General features: G+C 46.2%; 2 protein-coding genes and 1 long non-coding RNA gene across 4 annotated transcripts in view; all 3 read left to right on the top strand.

The window, feature by feature from the left end:
• Nucleotides 1–5,296: 5,296 nt before the first annotated feature.
• LOC142771545 (THAP domain-containing protein 1-like) lies at nucleotides 5,297–25,764 on the top strand. Of its 2 annotated transcripts, none has more exons than XM_075873221.1 (4): nucleotides 5,297–5,464; nucleotides 5,777–5,831; nucleotides 24,258–24,456; nucleotides 25,127–25,764. In XM_075873221.1, exons 1-4 carry the CDS (start codon nucleotides 5,416–5,418, stop codon nucleotides 25,532–25,534), a joined length of 711 nt encoding a protein of 236 aa, XP_075729336.1. In that variant the 5' UTR covers nucleotides 5,297–5,415; the 3' UTR covers nucleotides 25,535–25,764. The 2 variants fall into 2 exon arrangements, with proteins under 2 accessions (XP_075729336.1, XP_075729295.1); XM_075873180.1 differs by having other exon boundaries at nucleotides 5,326–5,655.
• On the top strand, nucleotides 5,993–11,328 carry LOC142771579 (uncharacterized). Its single transcript, XR_012886008.1, has 2 exons — nucleotides 5,993–6,340; nucleotides 10,204–11,328. It is a non-coding gene; the product is annotated as an uncharacterized LOC142771579 (long non-coding RNA).
• Nucleotides 25,765–26,484: 720 nt separating the features above from the next.
• Nucleotides 26,485–27,089, top strand: part of TppII (Tripeptidyl-peptidase II) — a 236,372-nt gene continuing 235,767 nt past the window's right edge. Inside the window, exon 1 of the mRNA XM_075873097.1 lies at nucleotides 26,485–26,686. Within this exon, the coding sequence (XP_075729212.1) occupies nucleotides 26,525–26,686 (162 nt within the window). The 5' untranslated portion in view covers nucleotides 26,485–26,524. The remainder of the gene's footprint in view (nucleotides 26,687–27,089) is intronic.

Genomic DNA, 27,089 nt, shown 5'->3' with positions numbered 1-27,089 from the left:
AGTTATGCGGTGGTGTTGTTTATGTGAATTACTTGAATATTTGTGTGTGTTATTTGCGCCTACACTTGTTACCTGGAGCCTATTGTGTTTTGTTAACGTACCTTTTCTTCTGCTGAGTTTATATATATGTTTTTTATTATCCTTATCACCACTGTTGTGTGTACTATTCTTTTCAATTTTTTCCATTTAAGCTTTATATAATGATGCTTCTGAATATTTATTGTATTTTACACATGTTGAAAATCTTCCTAATCCCCCCCCTATGTAATGCCCTCCCGGGTCCTTAGGGTATGTAAATAAATAAATAAAGTAAATAAATAAAATATTCTTGCCAGGCCAACACTCATCTTTTGCTGTAGGATAGTGCAAACTTATAAACGACCACGTTGACACATTTTGTGCATGATTGGCGTGCCTTTGTTGCTTCCATCATATAATATACATGAGAAAGCTGAGATGATTTTCGTGACGCAGAAAAAAGAATCGGCACACCATCTCTGTTTGCAACCATTTTTAGGTAGTGTGCAGCTGGGTGCATACACGTTACAACCTCAGGTCTCGCTGTTCTGCGCTCTTGCTCTACCCCAGTGCCGTGGTGTTCTCTCTTGATAGTCTGGTGGAGCAACTCAGCTACAGCGTTAAGGAGCATGCGAAGGAAACCAACTACAGACAACTTGTCCAATCGGTTTTGAAAAGTCTTCTGCATAACTTGTGAGCACGACCCTGCACATGCATACTCTGGGCATTGTTCAGCTATGGCCCTTTTCAAAGTTTTGGAATGCGTCAACTCGTATGGAAGCAATTTTTCAGCACACCGAGACAAAAAAGCCAACAGCCAGGACGACTATGCAAGGTAATGCGCTAAGCCAAGAACTGCAAAAAGACACAAGTCTTCAACTCATGTGTAAACACCAATCCTTTTTCAGTCTGCGAAAGCCTGCTAGAACATTGTTAACAATAGACTCATATGTGACGGTGGTTAGTTTCTTTAAAATAATAAAAAAATTATCATCATACGTAAGAACTTGCAAAACCTCCCACAAATTAAAATGTTGGTGGAACGTAATAAAAGCAGTTACGGTCAAACATAAGAAATTGCACAACACAGAAGCAACATACGAGCTACTTTTAACATAAAACTTGAGAAGGGCCATAAAAGCTTATACTGCCATGCCCGCGGCATTTCTGAAGGCAATCACACCACTCTCGTCTGTGCAACTTCTTATGTAGAAAAACAATTCACCGTGCAGGACAGAATAAAATGAGTCCTCAACATCTACCAAGAAGAAGTACCCATCGAAGGATTCTTTGAAGAAAGAAGATGATGCATGAGAAATTCTCAGTTTAAAGCGGGTCTCTCATGGCAACTGAGTCTAGCCGCTTCATTAAAAACTGATTAATCATGTTCTGCCAGATACCTCAATCACTCACAATTGTCCTGAATGAAACACCCGGCTTATGCGTCTTGGCCGTAGCAAACACAGAAAGGGTGTTCTTTTTGCTAGCTGCAGTATGCAATAGAGTCTGCTAGTTGTGCAAGTTCCAAGTCCTTACTCAGAGCCACTGCCTTGCTTTTCAAAACTCTTGTTTTGATGACATTTAACTTGACGAAGTTCATGTAGACTGCTTGTCTTGCCTTGAAAGTTACACAAATCTACATTCATTACTATGAAGCCACTGCTTTTATCCACTCGAAATTGGCACAAATTGTTGCACTTGAAGAATGGCAACACCCACCAACGTATCCTACTGACGAAGAGGGTTTTTCCCCTGTTCTTGCTAGAGCTTAGACATTGTTTTGTAAGCAATAGTCTCTAACTGTGACATCGACTTTTGCCGCAACTCGTCGGTGCAATGCCAGTAATTAGTGAGCCAGCAAGAGAGGTTCGTGGCTAAATTATGGGCCTTTGTTGAGTACGTCGCGTACACTTTCTGCAATGTGAACATTTCCCAGCCCAGTGAGGCCTTCCCGGGTCGTGCGAGCAGGCTTCTTCAGTATGAAACAGTGGGCATGCCTCATCTTCAGGTTCCAGTTTGCCTCAGTGATGTGGGCTGCTGAACACTTGGCATCGCGAAACTTCTTCAGTGCCAGCCACTCCAGGTCCAAACTGAAGCAAATAGAACGAAGCAGGTAAAGAAAACACACCTGCTGCCACAAATTGTGATTTCACATACTTTCGTAACATCACCAAATGAAGGTGCAACTTCCCCAAAAAGAGCACTCACTTCTTGTAGAACATAGCCTTTCGGGGAAGTCATGCCTTGGTTTGGTTGTGTAAGCAAATATGTAAAATTTTAAAATCCAAAGTGTGGTGGCAGGCGCGCTTATTTTTTTACCTCCTTCATGCAATGTGCTTTAGTTTAGAACTGGACTGGTTTGTGCTAAAGAAGTTTTGCAATGCCAACCGTATCATACTTGACCAGGCACAATAACAAGTGTTTAGTCAGGCATGTGTTATCAGTCGAAACGGGTCATCTCTCAGAATTCACATGCTGAAAGCACCCTGAGGAACCATGCATCTACGGTTAAACAGGCACACCTTTCAACGTGGTCACTCTTGTTCAAAGCAGCCCAGCATGCCTATTAGGTCACGCGTGCTCCTGAGCACACCACGTCGGAGCTCACAACTTCTGAAAGGTACCAAGGATTAAGCCTGGCTGCAGATGCACTGTACAGAGTCAGGGACATGGCTGTACATGGTTCTGGTAAATCTTCCAGATATGTTTCAACATTGCTAGAAACGTGTCGAAAAGCAGTTGGTAGTACAACTACAATATGTAAGCAGTAGCACTGCGATGCGAGTGAATAACCTGTTGGTATTGAAACCAACATGCGATGTCCAACAGCTCGATAACGCATGCTCTTCTTGTATATCAGCCTTTTTTTATGTCCAATGCTATACAAAGGCTTCTCCCAGTTACCTACCATTTTCCCAACCCTGTGCAAGCTTATTCGATCTTATGCATGCAAATCCCATCTAGCCTTCTGCCTTTCTCAGTTATTTTTTCCATATTTTCGTAGCCACACAATCTCTCTAACTGGTCACTTGCCCTTCCATCACATTGCTTGACCTGCCCAGGTCCACCCTTTTTTTTTCTTAATGTCAGCTAGAATGTCATCTAGCCCTGTTTGTTCTCTATTGAGCTCTGCTTTTTTAATATCTCTATGTTATGCTAACCATTTTCTGTTTCTATTTTGCAAATTCCTAATCTGTTCTGAACTTTTTTTCTTTTCTTCTTTTTTTTTTACTATCATGGAAGTTTCTGCACAATATGTTAGTACTCACAGCATACAAAAGTTGACCACTTTCTACTTTAGGGACAGTTGTAAATTGCCTTTTATGATTTGAGAATGTCTGCCATTAATGCTTTAGCGCATTCATATTGTTTGGTGAATTTCCTTTTTGTGAGTAGTGTGTTCTGTGAATATCTAGACTTAAATACATATATATTGTAAGGATTCTAGTGTGCCGTTGCGAACTCTCGCTCTCTTGTTTGGCCTCCTAACATTAAATTCTTGTCTTTTACTTGTTTATCTGTAACCCTACTTGAACACTTTCTCGGTTTGGACCCTCAGTTCATTGTAGTTCAACGGCACCACTGCTGAAAGGCAAAATGTCATTTGCAAGTGCAAGTACCGAGATATTCCTTGTAAATGTTTATTCGTGTTTCTTATCAACGTGGTGGCTCAAATACTTCTGCTAAGCAAGCCGTAAATATTGCTCAGATTTTGTCTCCTTGCCAGGTCCACTTCACGAATAATATTTTTCTGCTCTGCGACAGCTCTTCCGCCATAAAGAGACTTTTGTAGTCGCCCCTCAAGACCTTAATAAAGTTCATTGTCTGTCTGTCTGTGTGCTGTGGACTCTCTGTAGATGTTGGCTAGGGTTTTCATGCATGCATTATGCACTAGCTACTCTAAGACTGCTGGTATCTCTACTGAGTCGAATGCCTTTTATTAGTCTCTGCAAGCTAAGTAAATGGATGTATTCCGTTTCGCAGATTTTTCAGTTTGACAGCGCATGACTATGATCCACAGTGGGACATCTGTTGATCTGTGTATAATTCTTCAAATCTTTCATCTCTTTTTTTCTGTATTTCTTTGATATTGGCATTTTTACAGTTCGGTTGTACATTTGATTCGCCAGTACGTGAAGCATTGTGCAGAAAGTGTCACAAGCTTGTTAAACACGATATCTCCACCTTTGATCGGGTCAACAATTTCGCTGCATGATTTTTCGTTGGTCATGTTTTGTAGGACTCTATTCCATTCTCTCAGGGTAGGGTATCCAAGGAGATTCGTTCCTGGTTTGGCTTCTGATTTTGTTTCTTTCTAACTTGGTTTATATTTACTCATGGAGTATAAGTGTTTTGTTGAACTTTGGCTTGTTTCTCTGTTAGGTGGCTTATTCGTGAGCTGTAGTAAAGGTCTTCTGCCATCTTACTATAGATGTTGAGACTGCTGATTATGTTACTCTCCCTGTTGGAGTGTGCATTCGTAATTAGTTTCCTGTTGTCATGCTCTGGCCTTTCTTTGAATTCTTCATCTAATGCTTTGGTGCTGTAAATCCCCATGTCGGCAATTTTCTTTTTGTTAATCAGCCCCTTTAGCTCAGTTAATTCAACTTTAGATCTTGAGTGGGTAGCTTTTGTAGGTTGTTTATTTTTTTTCTTTTTTTTTTGTCATTTGGGAGAGTTTGCTTACTCCTTGCCCTAGTGCTTTAACCTAATTGCAGTTGTGTTTTAGGAATCAATGTAGTTAAGGTTTTGTTCATTTCCTTTATGTCATAATTTTTTTCTTGGTCTAAGGCCTAGCATACGAGTGTTCTAGGGCAGTGCTGAGAATGCGTGTGACTGTGGCTCTGCTCCATTTTCAGAGGAGCCTTGCAATTTCTCTGCAAGTTAATAATAATAATAATAATAATAATAATAATAATAATAATAATAATAATAATAATAATAATAATAATAATAATAATAATAATAATAATAATAATAATAATAATAATAATAATAATAATAATAATAATAATAATAATAGCATTTTTGGGTGCCTTAATGTTCCGCATTCAATTTTTGCGGGCTTACTGATAATGATGACAATGGTATTCAAGCATGTCAAGAGATCGTTTTCTTCAAACATTTAAAATGAAAGATTAAAAACGAAAACGTATTAAGCACGAATCGCTGGTCGTCGCTGCTGTATTTGAGGTGGTATCTGCGTTGAACTTTGTTTACTACAACTTAGGCTTACGTTGGCTCGTTGGCTCGTTGGCACTGCGTGTGTTTCCTTTGAGGGAAAGTGTCATGGCGGCTTCTGGTTTTGTCGTTGGATCAGCGCAAAGTTCAAGCTACGTGCTTATTTGCGGCAAGCACTCTTCCTCGCGATAAATCTACTCTTGAGTGACGACAGTGATGAACACAAATGTTCACAGCTTTATAGTGCACCTCGTGTCAAGGACGGGTAAGCTGTCAACCTCTAACTAATCTCCGGGTGAACGCGCTTTTGCACCATTAGTTTCGTGACAGTGATGGTAATACCACTCTGTGTTAATGTACCACAATTCGAAAACGTTGTCGCTGCGCAAGTTGCTCAGTTTGTGCAGCAGCCTGATGAGATTATTGTAAAGGCTGATACAGTTCTTGACAATAAAGGTAAGACTTTCATTGTTTACCTAACTTCCGCCATACGTGTTGCGTACTTCTCTTGTTGCGATACGTGTACTCATGATGTACATTTATTGCGTGTCTAATTTAAACATGTTGCTGGTTTTAGGATCACGTGTCGCTCTTCTGCTGTGCCGGATCTACAGCGGGAGCGTTTCAACCAGGTAAAATCGGCTGCGCTGACACTGAGTGACGGACGAGTCAGCTGTTCAGTTCTGCATAACAAATTAGAGTGATACGTCACATTTGGCCCACTTTTGAAATTGTTATGCTATTTTAATTAATGAACCACCGAAAAAATGCAGATGAGCATCGACAGGGGGGGGGGGGGGGGTTCGTTTTCGACCAGGAATGAACTCTTCAACGGATAGCCAGCAGTCATGCCTCCGGCACTTGACATGCTGGCAATAAAGTAAAAAGACGCAATTACTAAACACCCTAGTTTCGGTGCTACAGTGTAAAAACATCATTATTTTTGTTTCTTTCATATTTTCAGTCTTTGTACAGTACGGACTAGTCTGTAGACGCAAGATGGCAGGAAATAAATGAAGAGCAATCATTAGTTCACTAACTCAGTCAAACTATTGCTCGAAAGAAACTAAGACAATGGGTGCATTGAAAATCTACCAAAATACAGACGAAAATGAACGATCATTAACACGGATTATACAAGGTAGTACCAATTTTATTACTTTTTTTAAAACCAGAAGTGTCATGTTGTGAAACCAAAAAACACAGAACTTGTGAGGAAGACAAGCTTAAAGAGATGAAACGTTTGTGAACACGGATTGTCACTACAGCCATCATCTCAACATGCAGACTTCTTCAAGGCTGCAGCTGCCGACCTATCTGAATTGTGTAGGGCAGATTTGTCAAGCTGAAGGGAACCCACATACACTGGTGCTAACAATCAGCAAATCACCATAAAACATTCCACATATGTTGTACCAACAAACCCAAAATTCATCCCTTGCCTACCTTAGTGCATTTTGTATATTCTCATACCCTCTCCTCCCACTCAAACAAAGCAGGGAAGGCCACATGCAAAAACGGGGAGATGAAAACGAGGAGTCGGCACGCTGAACTGGGCAAGTTAAAAGTCAATCCCCCATAATGGGTTGCGCCAGGGTAAAAGGGGCAATCAATCAAAAGCCCATGAAACAGAAAGAAATGAGGGGCAGGAGGGAGCAAGTGTTTTGCATGGATGGGTAGAAAAGGAGAAGACATTTCGCTGAACTATCTTTGCCTCGAGGAAGCACCACTTGACAACGGGGATAATTAGCCTTAGAAATTCCTTGAAGAATGGCTTATTTTTTATATGTTTTCGTTGTGTATGTGCCATGTCAAATTGGTTCAAGTGCCCCCCTTGAAACATTTCTACTTGTTGGCTGGAATGTATTAGACTTGTCAACAAGGTGTGGCAATTTTTCTTTTTTGAAAAGCTGGTTACTGTATTTAAGGTTTAAGATCGTTGAATATATGTCCTGCCACTATAAAATGCTGCGCCATTGCTTGCAGTTATTTGCCATGCTTGCTTGATGCCTATTTAATAAAACGTTAACAGGTTGCCCTGTTTGTTCAGTATGGTTGAGAGCTGGGCTAGTTGGTGAGATATTATTTTAACATGTGGTGGAGTAGCGCAACTTCGACAGGGACACAGAGAACAAGAAAAGCGAGTGTCGTGTTTTCTTGTACTCTGTGTCCCTGTCGAAGTTGTGCTACTACACCATGTTAAAATGTTGTCCTGTTTGCGACAATATGTATAGTTAATCATGTAGATAATGTTTGAACTTGTGCAGGTAAAACTAAATTTTATTATCATAAATCACTTCTAGTGCTTTTAATTCTAACATAATCTTGAAGGTATTTGCAGGTCTTAAATCTTAGATGACAACTAGGTACTATGTGTACAAAAAAATGCGGGTTTACTTTTGCATGCACTAACATGTCGGGGAACCTTTTCCGAAGCGGCTCGCTGCTAGTTAATGTCGGGTAGTACTTGCGAAAGATAATATTTAAGTTTAGAAGTGCGTTTCGGTATTTGATTGTAAAGGCTAGCGGCTGGTTAGGCTGTGCTATGGGAAATGTTCAGCTAGTGATGATTTCCTCATTTTCAAGCTTCATTTTGGATTTTTTTCAGAGTGTTGTGCAGGTCATTTCGCCAAATGTCTCCTTTGGCTTGCTTAATTGATGAGCATAGTGATCCTTGTCGCTACAGACGCTACTTAAATGCTTTGCCTATCTGATGAATATTTCTTCTTTGCCGTGTCATAGATGATGGCTTGTGTAGTCAATGTATTATAGTGGGCTATTCGTTCGCATTGTGTAGAGCGTAGCCTTTGATTTCTATGTAAAAGAAAGAACTCCAAGACAGCCCCATTAAGATGGGCATCACAAGAATTCACCACTGAAGATTAAATTTCGCCAAACATGTTAGCAGCAAGAACAACGTTGTTCTTGCTTCTAACATGTACCAAGATCTTTTTTTTTTCTTCTTTTTGTCCAGTTCGACTGGGGGTGGAGTCCGCTTCTCCTGCACACCCTTCCCCCTCAAAATTTCACTTGCATCTGCCCTGTTCATTTTTCTTTTCTGATTGGCATTGCCTGCTATATGTTTATGGTGTGGGCAGAGGATTTGTATTTTTTTTCATACCTCACATTAAAGAATGTTTCAATAGAAACCGTCATATCTAGAAAGTTAATTTTGCTGAAAGGATGGTGCATGGTAAATTTACTACTAGGGTGAAACTTCTTACAATTGCCAATTAATGCAATTGTCATGAATCCATGTCAGAAAGGAGGCTAGCAGCAAAGCTATTGAGTCTATTCTTCAAAATGATTCTATTTTCGATAACATCAGTGTTACCTCAAGACAACTTATTCACTGAAAAATAAAAAAAACTACATTTAAACCAAGAAAAATGCACGTGTTAGTCTCTGTTTATGATAGAGTTATAAAGAACAAGTGGAATAAATGTCATGTTTTACCACTATTGAACCCATTGGTTGTAACTGTGGAAGGAAACTCTAGAGAGATTTCTAGGCCTCTGCTGCTGTAGTCTCGAGCAGTTTGGTTCCCTTCACTGCAGCAATGCGACATGGGTAAAATCACAATGTACAAACTCCGTACTCCCAACAACAGTTTGCTGTGCAGCTTTGCACTTGATTCACAAGCTTCTTGTGTGTATTTTACAAAAGCATTACAAGGATACTAAAGAGACGCAGTGACCTTGTTTAGAATGACAAGCTGTACTCTGAGAACTCTAATGCCAATGCCATATGTATCGCTATCCCAAGTTAATTATTAGAGGAGAAAATTAAGGTTGAAGTTTCACTATTTGAAAGTTGTGCGGAAATGTCTATGCGTGACGTCAAAAGTTTTTAAATGTATTTTTCATAATTTTGCAATTGGCTCTGTGATATTTTCTGAAACTTCGTATGCTAGGTCTATGGCACCCACAGATGACAATGTCCTTCATTTTTATCGATTATAAGCTATGTAGAACCCAGCAAATGCCATCAAAATTATTGATGTCATTGTGTTTGGTGAGACATTTTCTTTAACCGGTTTCGCACTTGCCAAGCATCGTGTCGTTGTAAGAGTGGTGTCGTGAAGTCATACTTCAGTAGTATGCGAAAAATTATTTCGCTCTTTAGTCTCCCTTCAACACCCAAAGAAAAAAAAATTAAAAAGAATGATTTAGAGTAGCTAACCAGCTCATTCACCTGACCCAAGGAGAAATGAAAGTCAGTGTAGTTGTATTGTTAGGTGTATCACATCTCAATATGTATAATCCTAGGAGGATGGAAGATAGGAAGCATGACACAGAGGACAATTTATTTCAACTGTCACACATTACATGTACATTTAAATGAGCCCGTGCACTGCTTTTCTCAAACAAGCAAAAAAATATGCAGTCTCACAAGTCCGCACCACTGTGGTACCTTGTGAGGCGACGTTCATACGCCCGAGTAGAGCACTATGAAAATGTCCCTAAACAATTTAACTGTTGTGCGCTCCGTTAAAAAAGCTTTGCAGTCAAGATAACTGGGTCATTAGCCACTCATTGCAACAAAAGAAATGACACGTCCAGTTTTTGCGTCGGTACTCTCTTACCATTATTTACTAACTGAATTGGAACAACCAAAACAACCGCTAAACAAAGCACATCGCCTTTTGAAGGCATCTATTGGCAAACAAAAGAATTAATTATGGCCGTTGGATAGGCGCTGATAAAAACAGAAGCAGGCACGCTTTCTTCAGCTGTAGGTTGATGGTACTGTAGCCAGCCGCCGCTGAGCGCAGGCCACGTGCTCACGTTTTCGCTTTCATAAAGGACGACAGCGTATAGCCATGCTGACTATGACTGGTAACGTGGGAAGTCTGTCCTCACAAGCTCAAAGGCTACACATGACTGAAGATTGCCCTCATTCACACAACTTGTTGTTGATGGACATGCGAGTTTCACCATGGTGAACTAAAACTTGAAACAGTGCAAACGTATTTGGTATGCTGTGTTTCTTCTCTTTGCGTAGGGGTACAAGTTTCCAAGTTCTTAGTACTTTAAAGTGAGAGATGCACACTGGCCCAAGCACTACCTACAACTTCATACTACTGTAAAATCCTGAGAAATCACTCCCTCGGCGCTGAAAAATAATCTGGAAGGGGGCCCTTGCTTGGTCTCGGACACTTATTCAATATAAAAGTGCTTTTAAGAAAAATGCACACCTGTGTTTTTAATGAAATGCTGTATTGAATACACACGCATTTACTGTTTTACAGACCCGAGGAGAATCCATGTGTGAAATTTCAGGGGTTATGACAAGGCGGGAAAGATGTTCTACAAATGTTCAGACAATTTGCGACAACTCAGAATGCAGCCTCGAGGCATCACATTGTAAAAGTGTTTAAAAAACCTCGTGCATATATAAGGACTCTCAGAACTTTGGTTTCAAAGAACTGCTGCTGCGGAATTCTGTAGTGGAGAACGGGTTGAAAAATAATGGCGGGAGGGGAGGGGGCGTTTGCTCTGTATTTTACAGTGACCACTCCCGATTGAAGTTGAAATGGAGACACTAGCATGTGCTTTTTTCATAGCATTGCCAGGGCTGCACAAGAGGCCCATTGAATGTGACTACCGGTACAACCAAGGAACACTTGCCACCAATTCAGCTGCTCTATCTGCGAGTGTTCTCTTTACACTATTTTAACTGTGCAATACTTTACAGCAAAAATGCACACCTGTTTTCATATTTCTGTGTTTCAATCAATTTTGCTTAAATATCTGCAGTCTGAACAAAGTGGACACTTATTACAGTTTCTTATGAGAGTTCATGCTTTGAATTGCAGCCCGAGTCATGCAGTGAAGTTCATGCATGCACAGCTTACCTACCGGCACATATATTTAGGAGTGGAAAGATAGGCTGCTGCTTGAATTGTACAGGAAAATAAAGGAGGAGGTGGGGTAATTTGCCATGTCTGTTACAGGCAGGTGTAATTGCTGCCAAGGACTTCAAAGGAGGATAAGTGACAGTGATGGAAATGAATCTGCACTCGAGCCAAGTGCACAACGAGCTAAGTCAGGAACATTATTGAAATGAACCATAATATAGGCATCTTAAAAACTGCTAATAAAGCATTGTCTTGGCTTTATCATCCAACATGTGGTCGTTTTCATAGTTTCTTTATATTTCCTGCATCAAAAACCTCAAGCTGAGCATTCTGTTGTTATTACTAGCACATATGTTTGCAGGAGCTTATTTTGCTGCAAACTTGGATAGGATATTTAGTAAAAGTGCTCAGTGGCATTAATGTTTATCTGCTCCCTCATTTGGTTTTAAGATGCACTTTTTTATGGACTTGCACTTGTCTTTAATTGCAAGAAATTCATATTGATCCTTGAGATGTGTAGTAAATAACAAGCAACTTTTTCAGGCAAGGTTACCTTCTCATTTTCGGTGATATGTGGGGTTTAACATCCCAAAACCACCATATGATTATGACAGATGCCTAACTTTACATTTTCTTGTCAGTAACTTTCATTAAACATTTCTATTTGTCCTGAAACATTATTTCTTTGACAGTATAGCTGCAATTATATAGAATTAGTTTGCCAAATGAAGATGAAGAAATTTTGTTGATTTGCAAAAAAAAAAAGGTGTGTGTATGGGCCAACTTGAACACATAACCAACTGTTTCAAACATCCTCCCATGCAGTAAATGTTCCCTGGTGAACTTGTCTTCTGGTTTGAACAAATGTGAAAAAAAAGGTCATGGCAATAGGGAAGGCCTTGAAAAATCGCACTTCTAAACAATGCCCTAAATTCTGTGATGAAACACACATTCACATGAAAAAAACTGGGAGCAGAATTTCGCAAGCACTGTACATTTATGCTGGCTTAGAGAAGAATTAATAAAATTGAGTTCGACAGTTTCATGTCGCAAAAGTGAAATCTGGTTATGAGATGCACTGTTTCAAGCTTAATTATTTTGACCTCATAATCTCTCAGAGTGCATGAAACTAGGGCACTAGTACGTATTACAACTATTATAATGAGACTCCTGAGGTTCGGAATCAATGCTGTGATCTTGTGCAGAACTGCACGCAGTGGCGGATCCAGAAGGGGGGCGCTAGAGGCGATCGCCCCCCACCCCAAAGCCTGTCAGTATCCCCTCCCCCTCTCTTCAGTGCTTGCCGTCCACCTGTTATCACCAATTAGGACAAATGACTGGGATACCTTTAAGCATACATTAATAGTATTTCTGCTATGATAGAGTTTTTAAGTTAGTAAAAAAACAAAAACTAATGACCATGCCCTTTTTTTCGGTGTTACTTTAAGTAACCCCCCTCCCCCTGAAATGATTGGCTGGATCCACCCCTGACTGTACGGCACCATATCCCTTTACCTTAGGGTCAGATTAGAGATACAGACTTTCTTTCTTTTAATGCACTATTTCATATTTAAATAAAGACAGCCGCATTTACACTGATGATTTTTAAAGCTACATGTGTAGACAGAAAAAGCATCTATATGCGACCGATGGTATAGCGTCCTGTACAAACAAACAGTATTGCTGACATGCTCTATAGCAGAATGCTGAATAACATCACTGCTTTGAACAATAGCTTAAAAATAAACCTCTTCGTGGTGAATGGGAGAAGCGACACATTAATTTCTTTTTTGGCATCTAGCATCAAATACTATGCTAAGTCAGAGTGAAATATGACAAAGACAGGCAATAATAATATGACACTTCCGGTTTGTTCAAATGCCTATAATGAAATACAAAGGCATAAAGAAGAGGATAAATATGGTGCTACTACATGTACATGCAACAAAGTGGAACCTCAATACTAATTACTTAAATTTAATTAGTTCTATGACTATGGAGATAACCAGCAATGCTTTTCTTGAATGATGTTACCCTCTTCATGAGATACAATAAAACACCACATTTGAAATATACAAGTTTTCTGTTTACTAAGTTGAGGCATTTGTCATTAGATCATTTGTGATGTGTTTGACAATCAGTGCAAATGCATAGCAATTTAAACGTCACCTGTTAAATCAGAGCAAAAATACTCTATTCATTACAGTGAAGTTCAATATGTTATGACACCATCCTGACACGCTAAAGAAAATCTGAATAATTTGTGACAATCTTGACTTCAGAAGTATTTGAATTTCTAGACATTTAATGTTCAGGTATTAGCAGTTTGTTATAAAAAGATAGGAAAGAAGCTATATAAAGAGGAAAAATAGAGCTTAGTATAACGTTGTTCGGAGGCCAGCAAAAGAGCTTAAGACCTAAAAAAACAGTTGACTTTCCTTGGTGTTAGCGAAGGGCGTTAAAACTCCATTGCCAAAGACTAGCAAAGGCTTTTTTTACAAAAGATCTGTACATGGTGACAGACTCCCAATAGTGCTGTGATCAAGTGCTTCCAGCTTTTAACTGCAAATAACTTGCTTAAAGTGCCGCAGCTGTTGTTTCGTACCTATTGACCACATATTTTAGACAAATACTATTACGCTGTGCTATAGTCAGTAGGCATGGAGTACCATTTGAGTGCTTTTTAAAAACTAATGGACCAGCTGTTGTCGATCGTCTGAGCATGTTTTCACAACCAAAAGTTCTTTACAAAAGATCTGTACATGGTGACAGACTCACAATAGTGCTGTGATCAAGTGCTTCCAGCTTTTAACTGCAAATAACTTGCTTAAAGTGCCGCAGCTGTTGTTTCGTACCTATTGACCACATATTTTAGACAAATACTATTACGCTGTGCTATAGTCAGTAGGCATGGAGTACCATTTGAGTGCTTTTTAAAAACTAATGGACCAGCTGTTGTCGATTGTCTGAGCATGTTTTCACAACCAAAAGTTTACACAGACAAATGTTACAACAATAGAATTTATTATGCATTAAATCTGCCAAGCAGTGGTCTTTGAGTTGCAGTTGAAAATTGCAATATGGTAGTGCATAATCAAAGTGTCAAGGCCCTCCACTGCCCTGGTCCTTTTATTAATGTATGAGATGTGGTCTTCTATTAAATAATTTGCATTATGAAGTGGGAAAAAGCAGCAAGACCATAACTGATATTTTTTGCCCAAAATAAATTACTGCTAGATCATGAAAAGAAGATGCACCGATTGAAATACGCCGCACTTAACTGCACGGTGGAATGTACCATAATGTTAACGTTATTGTCTGCCATAAACATATCAAACAACACCTTCACATACAATCAACACTTATACATAGCCTTCATAGAGTACGAGAAAGTGTTTGACTCAGTCAAGACATCAGCAATAATGCAGGCACTACTGAATCAGGGCATCGAAGAATGCTACATAAACATACTTGAAGAAATCTACAGTGGATGCACAGCCACCATAAAGAAAGCGGCAGAATTTCAATAAAGAAGAGTGTAAGGCAGATAGATACAACCTCTCCAGTGCTATTCATCTCGTGCTTACAGGAGGTTTTCAGGACCCTAGCTTGGGAAGAGTTAGGAATAAGAGTTAGTGGAAAGTATCTTAGTAACCTGCAATTTGCTGATGACATTGCCTCGATGATTAACTTAGGAGATGAATTACAGCTCACGATTACAGAACTGAGCATGGAAAGCAGAAAAGTAGGTCTGAAAATGAATGTCCACAAAACTAAAGTAATGTGCTACAGTCTCAGCAGAAAACAGCACTTTCACTTTTACGATAAGTGGAGAGACGTTGGAAGTTGTAAAGGAATATGTCTACTTAGGACAGGTAGGAGCCGCGAAGCCGAACCATGAGAGTGAAGTAACTATAAGAATAAAGATGGGGTTGATCACATTCAGCAAGCATTCTCTAATCATGAATGGTAATATGCCACTAACCCTCAAGAGGAAGGTATATAACAACTGCATCTTGCCAGTATTTACCTACAGAGCAGAAACCTGGAGGCTTACAAAGAGGGTTGAGCTTAAATTGAGGATGACCCAGTGAGCGAAGGAAAGGAAAATGATAGGTGTAACTTTAAAAGACAAGAAGAGAGCAGAGTGGGTCAGTGCACAAACCAGGGTTCAGGATATCAGAGTTGTAATCAAGAATAAGAAATGGACATGGGCTGGGCACATTGCACGTAGGAAGGATAACCGCTGGTCATTAAGGGTAATTGACTGGATTCCCAGCCTAAATGAACATACGAGCAAACATACGAAGGGGAGACAGAAAGTTAGATGGGTCCATGAAAGTAAAAAGATTGCAGGTATAACATGGCAACGAAAAGCACAAGACCGGGTGGATTGGCAGATCATGGGAGATGCCTTTGCCCTGCAGTGGGCGTAGTCAGGCTGATGATGATGACACCTTCAATGTACGACGAGGTTTAGATTTAGGTGTTAAGCAAAAAGTGAGCATGCGAAAGTTGCGCTGAAGGCAAAGCACTCGCTTTTTATGTAGATCCCAATTTACAGGTGACCACTTGACACACCAATTATACAATATGTGTATAATGCTGTGGCCCACTGCGGCTCATGTCACCAGAATCCTAACAACAAAATTTGCCAAGAGCATGACCAATAAGCTTGTTTGCAAGACCGAACATGTACATGGGCTTCTTTGCAGACGTTTTATATTTTCTAGAGACTTGCCTAAGTATGATGCACCATTTCTGCGTAATTTTGATGTAATTATTAGACTGCTTTTTTCTTGCATTGTCATGTAAGCAGCAGCCAAAGAAATAGAGCCCCAAAGGTGTACAGAAGTGAACGGTTTAACTTGGTATAAGCATTCACGTGTGATCACCGACAGGGGATATCGCAGTCACAGCTTTTGTTTTTCTCTCTATGCTACTTGGACTACCTGTGCGAGTAGTGGAAATAATGCGATATTCATACCACCGGTGTAACACAGACACTTGTGATCGTGGTCAGGGCATCTGTGCCAAACTTGATGCTGTACAGCGCAGCAGCGACAAAGTTGTTGCGCGCGATCAAGATTTCTCGAGGAATAGTCAAAGCTACACGGTCCGGATCAAATGCAGTGCAGCGCGACCACATGCAGCAAGTACCCGTGTGACATCGTTCTAGTGAACGATGTCACACGGGTCAGAGCGCACCTTACATTCAGAACTAACGTACAGACAGAGCTATCAGCACTCAAGCATCACCATATTCGCAAGGAATAATATCGCAATAATACAAACCGCCGCACAACACCGATATAGAGGAAGCGCTGACACACACATAACACAGCCAGCGGCGCCTTTACATACCCGCACCGCTCCAGCCAGCGTGGGCGCACCGCTAGGGACTAAAGTGCCTAGCGATGTTCACGCAATTTGGCACCTAGGCCGCGCGCGGTCGTGAGAAAAGCACCTAGCGAGAGGCTACTCACAGAACACCTGGCTATTCTTATTAGTTCTCGCCTTGGCTCGCCGTGGCTCTGCAGTCACCTGTCTGGAACGGTGCTGGAATGTAATGTCGCCGCCAGGTGTCGCCATTGGTGCCTCTCCTCAGTTCAGCAGTCATAATTTTTAGTGATAATGAAGATAGTGAGCTTAGAATACAGGAGGTCACGCTAGAGATAACAGATACATACAAATATCTGGGCGTGTGGATAAGCAATGGGACCGAATACCTAAGGGAACAAGAAATACACGTGACGACTAATGGTAACAGGAAAGCAGCAGTGATGAAAAATAGGGCACTGTAAAATTACAATAGGTATGATGTTGTGAGAGGAATATGGAAAGAGGTCATGGTTCCTGGTCTGACGTTCAGCGATGCGGTCTTGTGCATGAGATCAGAAGTTCAAGCAAGATTAGAAATTAAGCAACGTGGAATAGGTAGGCTTGATTTAGGAGCTCACGGGAATACACCAAATCAGGGAGTACAAGGTGATATGGGATGGACATCATTTGAGGGCAGGGAAGGAAGCGGCAAGATAAAATTTGAGAAGCGATTGAGAGGAATTGGGGAGGGCGTTGGGCTAGGAAACTTTTCAGGTACTTGTATATGAAGAATGTCGATACAAAATGGAGGAATGGAACCAGAAAATTGACTATCGGTTAAGAAGAAGGTGAAGCAAACGGAGACTGACGTGTGGAGAATTGGCATGATTAAGAAGTGCGCACTAGAGATCCATCGAACTTTTAAGCAGGAAATTGCCAAGGAAAGGATCTATGATAATACTCAAGGTAGTTCTCTACTGTTTGAGGCAACATTTCTAGACTAGGTAAGTTGCAAAACTGAGCGATGTTGCGCGGCGCCGCCGCTGCCAGCGACAAATATGGCGCTGCTGTCGCACCAGATTCACTCACTGCATGCTCGCTCACAGAACACCTAGCTCGCTCGTGTCACTCCCATAACCTCCATCGCTGTGCATGTTGCAGTGCGTCGATATCTGTGGAGGCTTCTTTCTGCGTTAAAATTTTTGTGCTTCAGAGTGCCCTGTTCTGCTTTGTATGCGTTGCATGTTTTCAGCATGCCCGGATGTTGCGTTCTCGGCTGTAGAGTAGCTACAGGAAATAAGAGACACCACAACGTTTCTTTTGTTCCCACGTGTGAGAGGTATGGGACCACGTTATTCTTCGTGCAGATAAGAAACTGGCTCAGCACCTCACGTGTGTGTGATATGCACTTTCATGAGAAGGACATCCTGAAGACTTTCACTCACGTCATATGGTAAGAAGGTACAAATCGCAAGAAAAAAGTGGGACCTCGTCGAAGGATGCGTTCTCTGAATATTCCCGAATTTGCCCGCTTACCTTTGTCGCGGGGCCCGCGACAAAGAAGCGAAAGCTGCCCGATAAGAGTGGGGTATTTTCCGGAATATCATCGGCGAAAAAGAATAGACTATCTCTGAGCACTGAGTTCGAATACAGTGAAATAAGTCTCGACATGCCGTCAACTAGTGGCGTCATTTCGCTTCAAGACATAGAAAACGTTATTTTGCATGCTGGCGGAAAGTTGTTGAGAATGGCGAGACAAGACGTCTTGTGGTGTTTCAATATAGGGCTCAAAGAAAAAAAAAAGAGCACTATTTGTGGAGATATGCAATGTCGTCGCAGAAGACATAACAGTCACCATTAGCAGCCGTTACCATCACTTAGACAAGTTGCCTGGTAATGCAGATACCATCACCCAATGGGCCGAACTTCTGGAGGACATAGAAAAGCTGCAAGTGTGTTCATGTTGTCCCAATTGATTGATATGTGGGGTTTAACGTCCTAAAACCACCATATGATTATGAGAGACGCTGTAGTGGAGAGCTCCGGAAATTTTGACCACCTGGGGTTCTTTAACGTGCACCCATATCTGAGCACACGGGCCTACAGCATTTCCGCTTCCATCGGAAATGCAGCCGCTGCAGACGGGATTCGATACCGCGACCTGCGGGTCAGCAGCCGAGTACTTTAGCCACTGGACCACCTTGGCGGGGCATGTTGTCCCAACGCACCAGCAGGCAGACTCGTGAGTAATTACTACGAAGTGCTCACCGATACCCCAAAGTGCGGTCTCAGCTTGAAGCTTTGGCTGCAGCTGTGTTAACAGGTTTCATTAGAGGAACTCCAGAAGAAGCAGAGGGAAGACATGCTCGAGAAAATGGCCGCACGCGTGGCTTTTCAACGGTCTAAGTTGCGAAAGAATGTGACTGACATGAAAAAAAAAAAAAAAAGCTGACTACATAACCAGACAAAAGCCACAAGATTGCGCCACATTGTTGTAATTTATTTTCAAGCCCGAAAAACACAGCCACAAAAGAAGATGGCAGACATTGTAATTGGGTTTTTCGCATCTAAAAATCTATTGCGAACGTACACCAACTAGCAACTAACCGACAGACTCGTATGTTATGCTATATATATCAAGCATTGTTTATATTGAGCAGTTCAGAAAACCATAATTATACTGTATTTGCCTTACACCACTAAATATTACGCAGTATTAAGTTTCTGCGGCAGCACAGCAAATCTCGATAATATACTGTTGGTAAGCTCTTTCAGAGCGGCCATCACGGCGTCTTGCCATGACGACTACGCGTTTTCGTCTGCTAGCGGAAGCTTGTTGCGCCGCCAGCGCCACCAAACCGGAAGCTGTCCCGGCGCCGTGTGCCGAGCAAGGAGGATATAAAAACTTGCTGTAGTGGAAGCGGTCGGTTCGGCCATGTGAAGGAGAGCTGCAGCTGGCCAGGCAGCTGCATCAGATGCGGCCGGACCCACCCTGGAGAGAGCTGCAAGCAGACCCGGTGTGTCAACTGCGGGGGCCCTCACTCTGCAGACACCCCAGAGTGCCCTCGGTGGCAGGAGCAGCGGAAGATTGCCACAATCATGGCATCCTCCCCAACAATCCTCTCGAGGCGCACAGTGGCAGCAGCGGTGCGAGAGGAGATTCGGGAGGCGCGGACCTTTGCAAGCGTGGTGAAGGGCCACCCCGCGCCGCCCCCCCCTCCGGCCAGACCCATCCCGGCGCCTCGAAAATCTCGCCGCCAGCCACTCCAGGGACTGCAGTCCACCAGCGCTGCTGCCCCTATGGCCCTGCCAGTGGCCACTGCTGTTCCTGAGGCCCCTCCTGCTGAAGCTGCCACTCTCGCGGCCCAGCCTGCAGCTATTGCCCCCGGAGGCCGGCCTGCTTTGCCCATGGCTCCTGCGGCCCCGCCTGCTGCGACAGTAGAGTTGCCTCCAGCTGACCCGGCCTACCAAATCGTCGCCACCCTGCTGAACACCCTGCGGTCTGTGGGAGAGTCTCTTCCCCTGGACCACCCTCTTCGAGCCATCTGCTTACAGACGGGAGGCTCTCCACTCCCCACAACCAATCATGGCTAGCTCCCCACCCGGAACGAGCCGAGGCCGACGCCCTAGCGTTCTGCAGTGGAACGTAAGCTGGCTGGGGCGGCGAAGAGACGACCTGGCGGAGCACCTCCTGCGGAGCGACTACGACGTGCTTGCACTACAGGAGGTGTATGCCCAGGCGGAGGACCTTCGCCTGCCAGGGTACGTCGGATACAGCAGCAGGACTAGCTGCACTCTGGCGACCTGCCCTGACGCCCCCTGCCTGAACGACAGCCACCAGCAAGGACGTTCCCGGTGTGCTATCTACGCCAGGCGCGAGCTCCCGCAGGCAGAGGTGAAGGTGGCTGACCTGGCTGGAGGCCCCTTTGAATGCTGTGCCGTCCGCATCCACATCGGGGGGCAGGACACCACTGTGGCCAGCATCTACGTTCGGCCGGGCCAGCCCTGGGACCCCAGATGCCTTCGTCAGCTGGCGCATCGCCTGGGCAAGGAGTTCCTGCTTTGCGGGGACGTCAATGCGAAACACCCAGCATGGGGCGGCCGCAGGACTGACGCTCGAGGCAGAGAGCTGCGTGATGTCCTCCAGCAGCTGGGGCTGGCGATCCTCAACTCGGGTGCCAACACCTTCCTCCGTCGTGGGCAGCAGGTCACCAGCACTGCCATAGACCTCAGCGTTGCCACGGAGGGTTGCCAGTATGCCTGGTCGCCATTCCCGGACACTTGGGGCTCGGACCACCTGCCCATCCTGCTGTCTCCCTTCAGAGGTAGGGCTCCACGGGACCGCGAGTACCGCGTGGTGGACTGGCAGGTCTACCGGCGACTACTCCAGCAGGACACGAGCAGCGGGGACCTGCTGCAACTGGTGGCCCACAGTGCGAGGGCAGCAACGGTCACTGCCAAAGTTCAGCAGGGACAGCCCGTCCCAGACATCCGGCATCTGGCTCTGAGGGCGGCACGGCGACGTGCAGAGCGGCAAGCCCTGAACAAACGCCAACCGGAGCTCTGGACGGTCTTCCGGCGAATCGATGCTGTCTGCAGACGCCACGCACGCAGGCGCCGGAACCAGGGCTGGCAGGGCGTGTGCGCCTCGATCAACAGCTCGCGGGATGGGACGAAGGCCTGGCGCCTGCTGAAGTGCCTGCTGATGGCGCCCCGGGCCCTGAACCAGGGACCGTCCCTGGCTGTTCACCTGTCGACCACGGCTGCGAACCTGGCAGAACGGCTGGCTGACCAGTTTGCTGCCAGAGATAGAGCCCCACTGCCTGCTGCACCACCGCCTGCTGCCCTCCCTTGCCCTACCTCTTGTCACCATCCCAGATGGGTGTCCGCGCAGGTGCGGGAGCTGTGCGAAGAGCCCATAGCAATACATGAGCTGGTGGCAGCCCTCGAGAGGACCAAGCGACGAAGTGCTCCAGGGGCCGACGGCATCACCTTCCAAATGCTCCGCAACCTGGACGGAGGTGGCCGTCAACGACTCTTGGATTACTACAATGACGTCTGGTGCACCGGAGCCTTACCCGAGTCCTGGCAAACTGCGGTGGTGGCGCCAATCCTGAAGCCCCAAAGGAAGGCCTCGGCTCTCTCCTCATACCGGCCAGTGTCTCTCACCTCCGCGCCCTGCAAGGTGATGGAGAGGGTGGCTCTGGAGAGACTAGAGTGGATTGCCGACCACCTTGGCTTCTTCCCGGAGCAGCAGACGGGCTTCAGGCGGCACCGGTGCACGGCAGATTCCATCTCGAACGTCGTCGCTACCCTCGAGGACGCCAGGAGCAGCGGGGACGTGGCCATGCTGCTGCTGCTGGACGTGGAGAGCGCCTTCGACGGCCTCCCACACGTGGCGGTCGAGGCGGCCCTGGACCGCCTCGGCATCAGCGGTAGCCTCCGAGGCTTTGTGACCGCCTTCCTGTCCGGGAGGACCTTCCGCGTCCGCGTTGGAGGGGCAACCAGCCAACCCAGGGTCATCACTGCTGGTGTCCCACAGGGTTCGGTACTGAGCCCTTTCCTCTTCAACATCGCACTGGCAGGACTTCCGGCATCCCTCCCAACAGACACCAGGTTCCCGGCCCGCTGCTCTATCTATGCAGATGACGTGGCACTCTGGGTCCGGGGACCAAGGCGGTCCATCCCCGCCATCAGGAGATCACTGCAGGCGGTCCTCGATGCAGTGGTAGCCTACCTCGGAGGCATCGGGCTCAAGGTCTCTGCCACAAAGACCGAAGCCCTGCTGATTCACCCGCTGGTGGCAGCACGCACCCACGTGAGACGGCTGAGGATTGGCAATCGCAGCCTGCCTTGGAGGTTGGTGGTGAAGTACCTGGGCCTCACCATCGACCACCGACTCGCCTGGATCCCGGCGGCCAAGGCTGCTGCCACCAAGGTGCGGCGCGTCCAGGGCGCCATCAGCAGGCTGCAGCTGCGTGGCCGCGGCTGCTCCACCAAGTGGGCCCTCCGGCTCAACCAGGCTGCGGCGTCCTCGGTCCTCCTGTACGCCTTCCCACTGGTGAGCCTGACACCGGCCAGGAGACGCCTGCTGGAGGGACTCCACAGGGGTGCACTGAGGGCCATCCTGGGGCTTCCCAAAAGCTCGCCGGTGGCAGCAACTCTCGCAGAGGCAGGAGAGTGGCCCCTGTCGTTACGTATGCTGCAACGAGCGCTGGGCCACATTGACCGCCTTCACCGCGCCACCGACGGCAGGGCCCTCCTGGAGCGTCTCCGCAGGCAGCCGGGATCACGGATGGGAGGCCTCTGCCTGCTGTACCACCAAATGGTCCCAGATCCGCCAGTTCCGGTTGCCTCTCCACCGCCTCACCACCAGCCACCAGAGGTCCACCTCTGCTTGAAAGGGGCAACCAAGCGACGAACGCCTGCGGCCGCACTGCAACAGGCGGCCTTCTGCAAGCTCCAGGAACAACTGGAGGGACGGCTGCAGGTGTTCACGGACGGATCTGTGATGCCAGACGGGACCGCAGCGGCCGCATGCGTAATCCCGTCCAGAACCAACAGCCGGCAGTGCAGGCTTCCCTTCCCGGCGAGCTCCACGGCTGCGGAACTGGCTGGACTGCATCTCGCAGTAGACCTGCTGGCTGAGGACATCCCCCTTCAGCCGGCCGCGGTTCTATGCGACAGCAAGGCGGCCCTGCAGACCCTGGCCAACTCCCGCCGTGCCGGACTGACGGCCTGCCTCCTGAGAGCCAAGGTTCGCGCCCTCACCGACGCCGGGGTGTCCGTCTCCTTCCACTGGCTGCCCTCCCACGTGGGCATCGCTGGAAACGAGAAGGCGGACACCCTCGCCAAGGCTGCCCACCAGCCTGGTACTCCCTACTCCTGTGCCGTGGCGGCCAGGGACTATTCACAGGCCCGTCTCAAGAGGCTCCTCATCACAGTCCACCCAGACCCGAGGGTGGCCTGCGGGCGAGGACCAAAGCCTCTCCCAGAGACGGGCCTCACCAGGAGAGAACGGGCCTCCCTATTACGACTGCGGACTGGCTGCGTATGGACGGCGGCCCGCCGCCACGCCAAGGGCCTCTGTCCCTCCCCGGCCTGCAGCCGCTGCGGAGACCCAGAGACCCTCGAACACCTCCTCTGTGCCTGCCCTGGCTTAGCACGGGAACGCTTGAGGGCCTACGCGGCCTACAGGAGACAGGGTCTGCCCGTCTCCACCCTGAAACACCTGCTGTTCCCGTCTCGTCCACATCCAGCAGCACTCCGCAGCCTGGCGGAGTTCGTGGAGGAGTCGGGAATTGCCGCCTACCACTGATCCCAGGAGCCATGCTGCCCTTGCCCTTGCCGACGGCCTGCTGCTCGCGCTGAAGCGGCCCGGACATCCCTCTCTACACTCCACCACTATTTCTCCTATCCTCTTTCATCCCCCTCTACCCCACCCAAAGGCACTGCGCCGTGTCGCCTGTAGGCAGACAGAAATTAGGTGCCTTCTTCCTTTTCCACATGAACCACTACCACCACCACGCCAGCGGCAGCCATCTTGCCGGAGGCAGAAAGCGCGCTGCCGGTGTGTCGCCTCCACGCTTCGTTGCTGGTGCACGCTGTTCTCTTCAAAGTTTTCAATGAGTGCAAGTCTTGCTCTTGGATAATGGTTACCTCTTGTGTTGCCTACGGATGCACAAACAGGCTGAAGAAAGGTTGTGGCCTCACATTTCACCTATAAGTACATGAAATTTAGCGTGTTCTACTCGCGGTCATTTCTCGCGGTTCTACTCGCGGCATCGTAGTTGCTTGCAGGCCCGCGCATGAAAGAGCAGCAAAATGGCATTGTGTGTACGTGTGCCGCAGTTGATTGTCGTATATTTCTTGACAGGTTTCCAAAGAATGCAGAAGTTCGGAGTCTTTGGGAGCGGGCAGTTCGCCGTGAAGGGTGGCGCGCTAAGGATGGAGACCGCCTGTGCTCTGTACATTTCACTCCTGAGTGCTTTGACCACACTGGGCAAACGACGCGACTGCGGGTGGGAAGTGTGCCCACGTCGTTTCCAGCTTTTCCGCCTCATCTGCAGAAACCTGTGAGTATTACCAGAGTGGACTCTGGTATTACTGACATCGTTGGACGAGAAGCGTAATGTTTAGCGTGCATAACGCTTGTGGCGTTACGGCCGCTACATAATACTTGTTCCACGAAATGTTGTTGCGGGTATACGTGGCATTTTTTGCGTGCCGAGAATTGGCGGTACTGTGGAGGAGTAGCTGTAGATTTAGCATATCGTTACCGTGTTTGCGTTACCGTTTACCGCGTTACCGGACACCACCGGCGAAGGTGAAGTTACCGGTAATGGTAACTGCTTCACCTTCGGCTTAACTGGTGATCAAGATACTTATTTATTTATTTATTACTACTGACCTGTTTACCAGGTCTTAAGCAGGAATTGGCATACAGAAATGTTTACTACAGAAACATTATTGGCATCTACAGCATACTGACAGTGGTTACAATTCAATACTTAAAGGCACATCCGGCGAATGGAAAGTTATACCAGAGCGGGTGCATGTCCTTTTTGCTGGCATACAATGTCTCGTGCACGACTATGAAAAAGCTTGTTACTTAATACATTTATTATTTCTTCAAAGAAAATGTGTAGCTTAATCGTACCCACATTATACGTGTGAGGTTTCATTTAGTTTTTGCGCTTGCTGCCTTTTTAGCTCGTCTGAGAAAACGTATGCTTTCAAACCCAGGTCAAACAGAAGCGTCCCGACCCCAAGTCTCGAGATTTCCCGGCCCCGCTTGGTCCTGAGTGTTCTGGGTTGTGCGACCTGCCTGGAGCTGAATATTTTCCTGAAGACTCGCCAACCAAACAGTTCTACAAAGACAAGGTCCTTTCCTCACAAGAAGAGATAACCCAGTTGAAGAAGAAGGTCAAAACACTGCAGCAAACTAAACGAAGGCTGGTCAAGAGAAATGAAACCGCCCAAGAAATCATCAAAGAAATCAGAGAGCGAAAACTCTTGTCAGAAGAAGGCTCGCATGTGTTTTCATCTGTTTTCTCGGATGACATTCAGCAACTATTGTGCAGGGTGGGCAATGAGCAGAAGGGCAAGTACCCACCTGAGCTGCAAGCATTTGCACTGACTTTGCATTTTTAGTCCAGCCGCGTACGAGTATGTACGATCCAAGTTCAACGAAGCCCTCCCATCCCAGCGAACACTGAGGGGCTGGTACAAGTCCCCCCGCACTGCTCGTTTCGGCTATACTGTTCGCATATATTTTTAATGTTTGTGTGATTGTGTTCTTCCATTTTCGAGTTTCTCAAAGCGTTTTCGTAGGCCATTTCGCCACCAAAAAGCAAAGAATAAATGCTTACAACCTGACACAACTGTTTTTATTGCTTTGAAGACGCGAGAAACTGCACCTGCTGCTTAGATAAGCGCGAGCGCAGCTGTACTCGGCTGTTTCTTGCCTCTGCCAAGATGGCCGCCGGCGGCTCGGCGCGGCTTCACCCGCTCCCATGGGTAAGCATAGGCGGCTTCCACTCCAGCAGGTTTTTATATCCTCCTTGGTGCCGAGTAGTCTGACGCGGGGAGTTTTGCAACCACTCCTTCCTCTGTGTTTGCAACTTACCTAGTCTAGAAACGTTGGTTTGAGGCGAGGACGGGAGTATTGCGAACCAAGGCATATCGGGTCAAATACGAAGGGGTACAGTGCGTGTGGAGAGGAGAAAGAAACTGCCGAACACTTGATAATGTTCTGTAAAGGGCTTCACTATATAGTTTAGGTTGATGGCGCAGAGTTTTTGAAAGCACTGGGGTTTAGAGAACGGGAGGGCAAAATAGACTTTAAGCGGGTAAAATGAACTAGAAGGAGGTTATCTGATTGGTGGCTAAAGTCAAAGCACGAGTGAAAATTAAACCCTTCACTGCAAAGTACCAATTATCAATCTCACTATTCAAAGGAAAAAAAAAAGAGAAATTTAGTTTTTGGTTCACTTTACGCTTTGGTAGCGCTAGCCACCGCCCAATTTGAAGGGTACAGCCAATATAATCCGTTCATTTATCAATGCAGCCAGCCATTGAGCCAGTTTAAGCAATATGCTGCAGTAAGGCTAGCCACACTGGTGCCGGCCACTTCTGGGCAAGATGGCAGCCGAGGCTTCGGTGGAATTCCCGATCTGGGCGCTGTTGCCCAAGAAAGAGACATGCGTGCCGGTATTTCTGGGAAAGTACCCCGAGTACGACGGCCGGGGCATCAAGATAGCCATCCTTGACTCGGGCATCGACCCTGGTGCACCGGGATTGCAGGTGAGCGCTTGCACCGGTCTCGAATGACAGAGCACTTTCTCCGCTGGGGTTGGCCTACACATCGCTCGCAGTGGGAAAATCGCTGACACTTATATGCAGTGTGTTTCATTGCGCAGTCACCGCCCGTACGAGAGTGGTTCAAAAATGCGTCAGCTGGGGGAAATGCTTGTCTTCCCTCATCCTTCCTCCAGTTACTTTTCTCGTAGTAATGTCACGTTGGTAGACCTGAAGAAGCGAAACCAGTCCTTTCGCGAAGTCAGCTGTTCGGGGCCAGTCTGTCGCCCGTCGACTCCTAGCTCAGCGCCAGTGGTGCTGCAGGGCCGGTTTCAAACAGGCGTCAGCTGACCAGCGCGCGATGCACGTGCGTTTCGCTGTACCCATGTACTTTGGAGAAGGAAAAGAG

The sequence above is a fragment of the Rhipicephalus microplus genome, chromosome 1, assembly GCF_043290135.1.
Source record: "Rhipicephalus microplus isolate Deutch F79 chromosome 1, USDA_Rmic, whole genome shotgun sequence".
NCBI classification, from domain to species: Eukaryota; Metazoa; Arthropoda; class Arachnida; order Ixodida; family Ixodidae; genus Rhipicephalus; species Rhipicephalus microplus.
The sequence above is the reverse complement of the archived record's forward strand: the minus strand, read 5'-3'. Positions and strand labels throughout refer to the sequence as shown.

Bases quoted from the DNA above. Each gene is read 5' to 3' on its own strand.
- LOC142771545 (XM_075873180.1), top strand. From the start codon at position 5,532: ATGGTAATACCACTCTGTGTTAATGTACCACAATTCGAAAACGTTGTC. The intron at 5,656-5,776 runs GTAAGACTTTCA...TGCTGGTTTTAG, and splicing joins TACAGTTCTTGACAATAAAG to GATCACGTGTCGCTCTTCTG. The intron at 24,457-25,126 runs GTGAGTATTACC...TTTCAAACCCAG, and splicing joins CGCCTCATCTGCAGAAACCT to GTCAAACAGAAGCGTCCCGA.